At 46.3% G+C, this 10,721-nt stretch overlaps 1 protein-coding gene across 6 annotated transcripts in view; it reads right to left on the bottom strand.

Annotated features, from left to right (window-relative positions):
- Positions 1 to 3,637: 3,637 nt before the first annotated feature.
- Positions 3,638 to 10,721, bottom strand: part of POU2F3 (POU class 2 homeobox 3) — an 85,477-nt gene continuing 78,393 nt past the window's right edge. For all 6 annotated transcript variants that reach the window (XM_010356986.2, XM_030917202.1, XM_010356989.2 and 3 more), the window contains 3 exons: positions 7,904 to 7,970; positions 5,601 to 5,736; positions 3,638 to 4,605 (listed from right to left, as the gene is read on the bottom strand). In XM_010356986.2, the coding sequence (XP_010355288.1) occupies positions 4,566 to 4,605; positions 5,601 to 5,736; positions 7,904 to 7,970 (243 nt within the window). In that variant the 3' untranslated portion in view covers positions 3,638 to 4,565. The remainder of the gene's footprint in view (positions 4,606 to 5,600; positions 5,737 to 7,903; positions 7,971 to 10,721) is intronic.

Genomic DNA, 10,721 nt, shown 5'->3' with positions numbered 1-10,721 from the left:
TCGTTTCCCATGAAAGAACAGAGTACTAACGTCTTCAGGAGTCTAAAGGCTGAGGGGGCAAGGGAAAAGGGAAGGAGCCAGTTCGTCCTAAAGTATTGGGCCTTTATCCTAGGGTGACTGGGATTCTAGGTTCAAGCTGCATGACCTGGGATTAAATTTTGTTGATGTATCTATCTTTGGCCATAATCCCTGTTCCACCAGATCAGATCCTTGTCAACAGGAGCATCCCCCAGAAATTCGGGGCTGTTAAGGAGAGCAGGGGTCGGGAAGCTCTCCGCCAATTTAATAACAATGAGAATAATAATCACAATAATCACAAATAACACCTATATTGCTCTTATTAATGTACCAGGTATCGTTCCAAGCACTATCTATATATATGTGTATACACACACACACACACACACTCATGTAATCCTCACAATTATATGGGATGGGACCTATTGTTATCTCCATTTTGCAGGTGAGAAACTGAGTCATGGAGCAGTCAAGGCTTTCCCAAGGCGACACAGTTAGTAGGACGCAGAGTAGGGTACAAACCCAGGCAATATGACTCTGGAGATCATGCCTGTATGGCAGATGCGCCTAACTGCGGTTAACCTTAAGTATACCCTGAGGATGACCCTGTGTGGCAGACGCATCTGAATGTGTGTCTACCGTTCCAAGCGTGGCCTACCCAGAGATTCATTCCTTATCTATGAGGAACATCTGAGCCCCTGGCCCAGCCCTTGGAACATGGGCCATACAGGGGGCTAAGGCCCTTTGTTTCATGGTAAATGAATGTTGCCAGGTAGAGGTTGTTAGCAGGAAGGTGTTAGATGAAAGTGCTATATAAACTGCATGCTTTCTGCAGGCAGTGGTGGTTCTCCTGTCCAGCCTGTTGCCACTGGATCCCTCTTATGTAAGTTCCCCTCAACAAATCCTATGTCGCATTTGTTGGCTCTTGGTCTTTGTTTGGCCTCTTGAATCTGGTGCTATCCTTCCTGAAGTCAATAGGGATCTGGCATGACAATGCCCTTAACCACTGAGATATGCTGCCTCCACTTACCTAAAAATTCCTGCAGGTGTGCACTGTATTCTCCTGTATTCACAACTCCTATCTCATTGAAGGGCGTTTAGAGGGAAGAAAGGAATTTTATATTTAAAAAACATAATTGCCTGTTATGTGCTAGTCACAATGTTAGCCACAGGGATACAGAAAAAAAAAAAAAAAGCCTCAACTGCAAGGAGGTCCCCCCCACACAAGGAAGAGGCAGAAGAGTCAGTAAGTGAGCCATGGTGGGGGCACTCAGAGCACATGAGGAGCCCTGGCAACGTGGGAGCTCCGGCCAGGGTCCCTGCTTTGAGTCCTGGGGTTAACAAACTCAGTCTCTGAGTCAGACCAAAAGTCCTTACTTTGTCTTAGGAGCACACAGCTGGGCCCACCCGTTTTGAGTCAACTAAACATTAGAGTATGAAATACAATTTGAAATGCAGCAGCAACAATCTTTTTTATTTCTCCTTTGGCAATGATTGGTGGTCTCTGTTAGATTCTCTTGTCCCTAGTTAGATGCTGAGGCGGCAAACCAAGCTTCAGTTAAACTTCCCTGGAATTACAGATTTTACAGAATCATGCAGACGTGAAAGGTGACCCTGCTCACTTTCAGGCTTGATTCTGTTCAGCTATGTCCAAGTCAGTTGGCAAGGAAAGCTACTGGAGTCTGAACAGGCTACAATTCTGTTTATTTCTTTCATAAAAAATCATGGGCAAATGGATGAAAATCCAAGTTTTGGACAATACAGAGGATCAGCTTTTAGCACTCACCTGGGCAGGATGTCAAGGTAGCCAGGACTTCTGTAGAAAAAGGTTGGCTCTGGCATCCATGAGCGTACAGGGAGGAATGCACACATGCATGTGTATGTACTTAAAGTACTGCCGAAGGCTCCTCTTGCTGTCTGTCTGCTACATACCCGGCCCCTTTAAACTAGATCTTTTCTTGAGAAAGTAAACATTACCAGTAGGCCTTCTCCCACTTCATGACATGAAATAGGAATTTTAAAAGCCCCATTGAAACATCAGGGAGTGGTTAACTCTTGATTATTAATATTTAGATTTCCTGTGTGGATATTATTATTTGCAAGAAGTGTTTAATCCCAATAGTTTTTCCCGATCAGTCATTACATTTTTGAAGGGCGTCTCTTTCCCACAGGTCAGCGTTTACCTCAGCAATGGTACCTATTTATTATTTATTTTGTTTTTTGAGATGGAGTCTCGCTCTGTCACCTGGGCTGGAGTGCAGTGGCACAATCTTGGCTCACTGCAAGCTCCAACAGTAACTATTTAAATTTGTATTAATCTAAGAAAAACCACAAGAATAGGTTAACTGCCTTTCAACCTCCTCACCAAAAGTCACAATGCATTCTGAAGCCATATATATATATATATATATAATATATATATATGAGACAAATATGTATATTTGAGACAGGGTCTCACTCTGTTGTTCAGGCTGGAGTGCAGCAGCAGCATGACCATGGCTCACTGCAGCCTTGACTTCCTGGGCTCAATAGATCCTCCCATCTCAGGCTCTCCAGTAGCTGGGACTACAGGTGTGCACCACCAAGCCTGGCTAATATATGATTATTAAATTATCCTCTGCCTTAACTATTTATTGCTTTATGTTGTGAGTAATGAATAATTGCCATTCAGGGCATCTGAAACATGAGACATCAGCCTCAATCCCCAGCGCTTAAGTGTTCAAATGACTCTACCTTAAACATTCACCATCCTCCCATTTACAATATCTCTTGCCTACTCTGCCCTTAAGGTAGTTCTGTTACAGAGAGTAACAACTCTGAATTCTTCAGGGCCCTGTAATAATGTATGTCATCTTTAGCATCAGTTTGAGAAGTAATACACTTAATGTCCCAATTTGAAACATTTTCTGCCATCCCGTTTCATTATATGCACTCACATGCCCCCCACAACAACAAAAAGGCACAGAACAAGAATCTAAACCTCTTCTTATCAACAGTGGAATACTTTTCATAATCACTATACACATTTATTTAGGAACAGTGAGATTCCTTTGAATCTCAACAGTTTCCTAGATATGCTGTCTTTTTTTTTTCTTTTTATTTTAAGTTACCATTTCTGGAATGGCTTCATGTTACATCTCTACACACTGGCCCACAAAAAAGGAGACTCTAGAGATAATGTTCCCAAAGAAGTCAACAAAGATTCCCAGACCAGGCAGGGCGTGGTGGCTCACACCTGTAATCCCAGCACTTTGGGAGGCCAAAGTGGGTAGATCAGGAGGTCAGGAGTTCAAGACCAGCCTGACCAACATGGTGAAACCCCATCTCTACTAAAAATACAAAAATTAGCTGGGCATGGTGGTGGGCGCCTGTAATCCCAGCTACTTGGGAGGCTGAGGCAGGAGAATCACTTGAACCCAGGAGGCAGAGTTTGCAGTGAGCCAAGATCACGTCACTACACTCCAGCCTGGGTGGGAGCGAGACTCTGTCTCAAAAAAAAAAAAAAAAAAAAAAATTCCCAGCACATGTGGGAACTGTGGAAGCTAGCACAGTATTTCATACTTTGGTATTCCCCCCCCCCTTTTTTTAAAAGAAGATAAAATATTACAGAGACATTTTGAAAAATCACACCTGAGTTAAACGTTTTGCTGGAAAATTCCACATTAAGGAGTTAAGAACATAATGCAAAAAATGGGAAAGGGCTATATACAGGTACTTTGCCACCGTCATTACTGTGTGTTTGCTCTTGTGTTCTTCCTTTTCTGCCACCAGGAGAAAGGAGAGGGGACAAGATAAACACAGACAGGGAAGGAAAGAACAGGCACTCCTGAGCCCTAGGCAGACATGGACAGACAGAAGGGCACTGGTGAGCAGCGCAGCATGCCCAGAGCACCCACCAAGGGCAGCTCTTTTACGCCTTCTGCAAAAAGGAGGGGACCTGAAGGGCGCAATCATGAATGGATTTGGTTGTAGAACAGGGGGCAAGGTTAAAAAGAAAATGGGGTGAGATGAAGATTCCGTCAAAAAACGTAGCTGTACAGAGAAAACATCAAGGCTTTGGTGGAGATATCAGATTCAAATCTTTTCCCAGATTTTGGGATCAGTTCAGGGATTGTGGCCAAGTTCAGAGTCAAAACTATTATCTCCCCTTCTGGTGTTTGGCACTCCAGCCAAATGGTTGTCCCCAGAAGCCCACAGATGAGCTGGAGATTAACAGCAAGAAGTCTTTTCTCTGAAAGACCATTGCCACAGTGAAGCTGACTAAAATACTTGGAACTAGAAGGCAAGGGCATAGGCAAGGAAGGTGAAAACGGTAGGCTCCTAGGAGGGGCTATATATTTCAAGAGCACTGGGAGTCTGCACTTGGTTCAATCACAGTTTGGATCTCCGGAGGCCCTTGCTCCTGAAGAAGGCAAGAGTCTGGATTCACTGATAGTGGGGATTTTCTTCCACTCTTCTGAAAGCAATCTGTCTGTATATAGAAGGCATGATTCCCTTCCTTCCAGGGGGAATACAGGGCCAGGTGGAGTAGGAGAAACATTTTGGTCTCAGTGGAGGTAGGTGGGATGATTCCATCGGTACCAAGATCTGGAAGGAAGAAAGAAGTCAATCCTAAAGCTAGTAATGTGATGGCGTGAGATGGGAATGGGGAGTGACTGTTAGCAGGTATAGGGGTTTTTGGGGGGAGGGGTAATAAAAACATACTGGAATTAGATAATGCTGATGGTTGCACAACCTTGTGAATATACTAAAAACCACTGAACTGTACACTTTAAAATGGTGAATTTTCTGGTATATGAATTATACCTCAAAACAATTTTTTAAAGCTAGTAATGTATATTATATGGTTCTCTCTCTCTCTGTCTCGGTAGGGGTAGGTGAGGAGCTCCAGTGTTTCGGGCTATGCAACAATTGGCCAATAAGAGCTGGCTGCCTTGCTGAACTGCCTGGATTTGGACAGGTGGGTTCATCTTTTCTGACAAACTCAGGTCTGTAACCTACACATCTCTGTTTTGTTCTGAATCAAGGCAGAATCTCTCTCTCTCCAAAGGCATCAGCTCTGAGAACACTTTTTAGAGCAGATTCTTTGCCTCATGAACTGAAGCCTAGGAGGCTGCCTTCCTCACTGCGTCCCAGGTGGGAGTGGGAGACAGGAACTGGCACCACTTCCCTCTCTCCCTGTGTCAGCCATGCTTGAAGCCCAGGGTTTTCTTTGTGCCTAAGCTCTAGGCTCACATCAGAACCTCCTGAAAACTGGGTTCCTTGCATGAAGCCCAGCGAAGGACCTGGCCCTTTCTGACATGAGTGTTTGGAAATTTCCACCCTCAAAGTAAGGATGGAAATTTTGGCTTTGTTGACATCAGCTCCTTGCCAGGATGGCTCACGGACTGAAGCTTCTTTTTAAAATCCCTGCTCCCTAGGGATCAAGTCCAGTCTGGCTGTCACTCTGTCCTCTCTCTACCACCCCATTCCTCTTTTCCAATCCTATCTATGACAAGCTTTCTTTCCCAAGGCATGGGCCCAGCTTCTCACATGTCGCTTGGCCCTGCTGGGATGTCTCTGCACCCTCCCCTCCACCTTACCCTGAAGAGTTAAAACTGGAGGCGGAGTTCACTGATGCTTTGGAGTTATTTTGAGATGCAGTGGGGCTGCTGGCGTGGAGTCCTGAGCCAGGAGATGAAGGCCTGCTGTTGTTCCCAGGGGAACAGGATGACGTTACTGAGGATAAGGAGAGGCAAAAACAAGGGGAAAATAATACTGCTGGATCCCGGGACATTGGGACATAGCCCCTCAGACACAAATTTCCTGGTATAACCCCAAAGGGACCTCACCCTCTCCCTACCCACACCCACCTGACTACCTCCTGCCTCATTAGCCTCAACTTCTGCCCACACCCAGAGAGGCTCTCATCCAAATGCTCTCTACAGCCCAGGCCCTGGAGAGTGGTGTGGCTGGTTCTGCAAGTCTAAGACTTGCCAAATGCAAGGACAGATGCCAAAATCATCCTACTCTGGGACACACCCAAGGCTGGGCACATGCAGCCCCGGACCAAGAGGCGGGAGGAGAAAAGAACAAGAAGGGCCGGGCGCGGTGGCTCAAGCCTGTAATCCCAGCACTTTGGGAGGCCGAGACGGGTGGATCACGAGGTCAGGAGATCGAGACCATCCTGGCTAACATGGTGAAACCCCGTCTCTACTAAAAATACAAAAAACTAGCCGGGCGAGGTGGCGGGCGCCTGTAGTCCCAGCTACTACGGAGGCTGAGGCAGGAGAATGGCATAAACCCGGGAGGGGCAGCTTGCAGTGAGCTGAGATCTGGCCACTGCACTCCAGCCCGGGCGACAGAGCAAGACTCCGTCTCAAAAAAAAAAAAAAAAAAAAAAAAAAAAAAAAAAAAAAAAAAAAAAAAAAAGAACAAGAAGGAAGAGAAGAGGAAAGAAAGGCAGTGCACAGGGGAGAAAGAGAACTTGAGGGCACCATGAAAGATTGCCAGCTGCTCTAGTTCTCCTGACTCCACCAAGAAAAGGTGCATAGTTTTCTAGAAACTAGAGTAATGAACTGAGCTCATGGCTCATGCCTGTAAGCCCAACACTTTTGGGAGGCCGAGGCAGGAGGGCCGATTAAGCCCAGGAGTTCAAAACCAACCTGGGCAACATGGCGAAACCCAGTCTCTACAAAAAATACAAAAATTCGCCAGGTGTGATGACATGCACCTGTAGTCTCAGCTACTCAGGAGGCTGAGGCGGGAGGATCACTTGAGCCTGGGAGTTTGAGGTTGCAGTGAGCCATGATTGCATCACCGCATTGCTTGGGCAACAGAGCAAGACCCTGTCTCAAAAAACAAAACAAAACAAAAACAAAAAGAGCAATGAACTGGGAGTGAGGGGACCTAAGCCCTGTCTTGGTCCCTGGCCATCCACTCAGCAGCTCTGTGGCCTGTGCTGATTTGTTTCACTTTCCTGAAACTCATTTTCATCCTCTGTGACATGGCAGATTTTGTATTTGGATTAACTCTTGTGTTTGTGTTTCCCAAACTGTGTTCTATGGATAGGGTGACATATATTTTATTATCCAAACTAAGACCCTAAGACACTTTGAAAAGTGGAGGGGGCCGAGTGCAGTGGCTCACTCCTGTAATCCCAGCACTTTGGGAGGCTGAGGCAGGCGGATCACCTGAGGTCAGGAGTTCAAGACCAGCCTGACCAACATGGAGAAACCCTGTCTCTACTAAAACTACAAAAAAATTAGCCGAGTGTGGTGATGCACTCCTGTAATCCCAGCTACTGGGGAGGCTGAGGCAGGAGAATCGCACCGGGAGGCAGAGGTTGCAGTGAGCTGAGATTGCGCCATTGCACTCCAGCCTGGGCAACGAGAGTGAAACTCTGTCTCAGAAAAAAAAAAAAAAAAAAAAAAAGACAAAGATTAAAAAAAAAAAAATAGAAAAGTGGAAGGAAGTACTATTGATAATTATGTCAGGACATGAAGCAGACACTGGGACTGTCCTGGCCACCCCGGGCATGTGATCATCCTGTCTAGTTCTTTGAAATAATCAGGTACTTTTTGAGGAATAGAGTATACTTTGGGAAGCCTTGCCTTCCTGGGGCCTTCTATACAGTTCATTTTGGAATGTTATGCACCTGAGTGCTTAGAAGTGCTGCAGTTAGAACAAAACAAAACAACAACAACAAAATACGCTTGTTTAAACTGTGCATACTCAGCATTTTCCAAATTTACTTGATCATAGAACCCTTTTTTCCCAACACAGGTTTTAATATCCTTTGAAATGCATTTAAGGGATCCTGACTTAGGTAGATACCTTTCAGTTCTAATATCCCATGTTTTAAAAGAATTCTGGTGTTATTCAGAAATCTCATTTTAAAGCTCACCTGTTCCAGGCATGGTACTGTGGACAGGAGGGACAGAGAGGGGACCCAGAGACCCTGAGGGAGATACCTGAAAAAACAACAGAAGCTTGTCAATGTCCGTTTCTGCTCCCTTCTCCAACTTCAGATCATTCTCCAAAGACAGTAGGTCCCAGACTCTACAGAGACCAGGGCTTGGTTTCCTTGGTTATTTCCTAGCCCCAAACCTACGCGCCATCCTCCTTTCTATGGGAAGGTCTCGGGACCACATACTGGCATCCAGAACCAGGTCCAGTCTGCTCCGGAAGTTCCCTGGTGTTGACACCAGGGCCCTCCAGCCCCTGACAATGTGTATTGCCTGATAAGGTTTCTTTGGTACTGCCAAGCCAAAGGCTGCCTTGCCTAAGAGCCCTGGAGGTGAGCAAGACAAGCCTCCTGGGCCCTGCAGTGGCAGATACTGCTGGTTGCCTGCTGTTTTCTGGTCTCCATTGCTTTTTCCCTAAAAGAACCCTGCTTTTGCTCAGGACAGCAGGGTTGCTCAGCCTAGCAGCCTCTTTCGGGCTTTCCCACTCTGATGGATGAATGGAGCATGGACTCTCCAGAGGTAACTGGAGGTACTGAACTTTGGTCTCTGAAGTTTTTTATTTTGCCCTGGAGACCTCATAGCATCATCAGCTCTGAGATTAGAAAGGGACCTAGGATAATTTTATTTACCCTCCCATGTAATTCAGGAACCTCCTCCTCACTGTTACTATCCTAGAACAAGATGTAATAGAAAGAATAGACTTTGGAGCCCAACAGGTCTGGGAGTAAGACAACTCCACAACTACCTGTGTGACTTTGGGCAAGTTATCTAACCCCACTGAGATTTGGTTTTCTCATCTGTATAATAGCAGCAATACTTCCATTATATATTTTAATTAAGACATAATGAGATAATGTCTGTATATCTTCCAACCCAACAGCTAGCAAAGAGTGTCCCAGCTTGTTAAATGCTAGTTCTCTCCCTTTCTGGAGGAAGAAGCTGTCAACTGCTGTATATTTCTAGATATTATTCAACTCTTCTTTTGAGCTAAAATCTGTGTATTTTCACTGCCCTTTATTCTTCTCATGCTAACAGGGGAATCTGTGACCAGGTGTTTGCAAAGGCTATTGAAAGGTAGTTCTGCTCTCTCCACTTTGGAAGATCCCATCCTAACATGATGCAGCATGTACTTATTTCCTCATTAATCAGAAATGGTTTCCCTGTTTTCATTTACTTTTCATTATACAATGAGCCTCCTCAGTAGGCTGGGGGCCTGTGAAGGGTGGAGACGGGTGTGGGGCATAGGTTGGGAGGGGTGGCAGAGTGGTAAGAGATGTTATCAATAATCTCCCTACCTCTTCTCCTCCTCTCTCCCTGCTGTCACACCCAAGACATGTGTTGTTGTTGTGGTTGTTGTTGTTGGTTTGAGATGGAGTCTCTCTCTGTCATCCAGGCTGGAGTGCAGTGGTGCTGTCACGGTTCACTGCAACTTCTGCCTCCTGGGTTCAAGTGATTCTTCTGTCTCAGCCTCCCAAGCAGCTGGGATTACAGGCACCTGCCACCATGCCCAGCTAATTTTTGTATTTTTAGTAGAGACAGAGTTTTGGCATGTTGGCCAGGCTGGTCTTGAACTCCTAACCTCAGGTGGTCCACCCACCTTGGCCTCCCAAAGTGCTGGGCTTACAGGCGTGAGCCACCGCGCCTGGCTTTGTTGTTGTTTTTAAATAAATGATAATGTATTTGGTCATTGCGGCCAACTTGTTTCCTTCTGGAAACAGGCTTGGCATATGCAAACAGACATATATATGGTTCCCCCTTTTTTATTTTCTAGACATATTGTAGCATTCTGCCCACACTGATCTGCACCATTTTGCCTTCCCACCTGCTAATCATTTTGTTCCAGAAGCAGAAGAAACTATGTCCTAGTCCCAAGGGACTGTCTCAATGAGACCTAAAGATAGGATCAGAAAATGTTCTCTCTCCTTTCCCTTCATGACATCACCAGTGTTAGTGTAACTATTTATTTAATGCCCTTCACTGCCATTAGGCTGTAGACTTCAAGAGAGCAGGGTAACGCCTGTGTGGTTCACTGCCACACCCCCAGTGCTTTCTACGGTCCCTGGCACGTCACAGCTGCTCAGTAAATATGTGTTGAATGAAAGCTGATGAAGAATGGGGCCCCTGTTTGGCTCCCTCGAACCCCTCCATTTCTCATCATGTTGATGTCCTGGGTTGGTATTGAACCAAAGGGAGAACCTAATACTTCCCATCTGCTCTAAATAAAGCCCAGTCTTTCAAGATTCCAAAGTTCCTATGACATGACCCAAGTTTCCTAACAAGGCCTACAATGCCCAACATAATCCAGCCCCTGCCTACCATTGCACCTCCTCATTCACACCCGCACTGCCTGGTGTCCGACATAATCCAGCCCCTGCCTACCATTGCACCTCCTCATTCACACCCGCGCTGCCTGGTGTCCGACATAATCCAGCCCCTGCCTACCATTGCAGCCTCCTCATTCACACCCGCGCTGCCTGGTGTCCGACATAACCCAGCCCCTGCCTACCATTGCAGCCTCCTCATTCACACCCGCGCTGCCTGGTGTCCGACATAACCCAGCCCCTGCCTACCATTGCACCTCCTCATTCACACCCGCGCTGCCTGGTGTCCGACATAACCCAGCCCCTGCCTACCATTGCACCTCCTCATTCACACCCGCGCTGCCTGGTGTCCGACATAACCCAGCCCCTGCCTACCATTGCACCTCCTCATTCACACCCGCACTGCCTGGTGTCCGACATAACCCAGCCCCTGCCT

This window comes from Rhinopithecus roxellana, chromosome 15 (genome assembly GCF_007565055.1).
Source record: "Rhinopithecus roxellana isolate Shanxi Qingling chromosome 15, ASM756505v1, whole genome shotgun sequence".
Taxonomy (NCBI): Eukaryota; Metazoa; Chordata; class Mammalia; order Primates; family Cercopithecidae; genus Rhinopithecus; species Rhinopithecus roxellana.
This window is presented reverse-complemented; position numbering and strand designations above follow the sequence as displayed.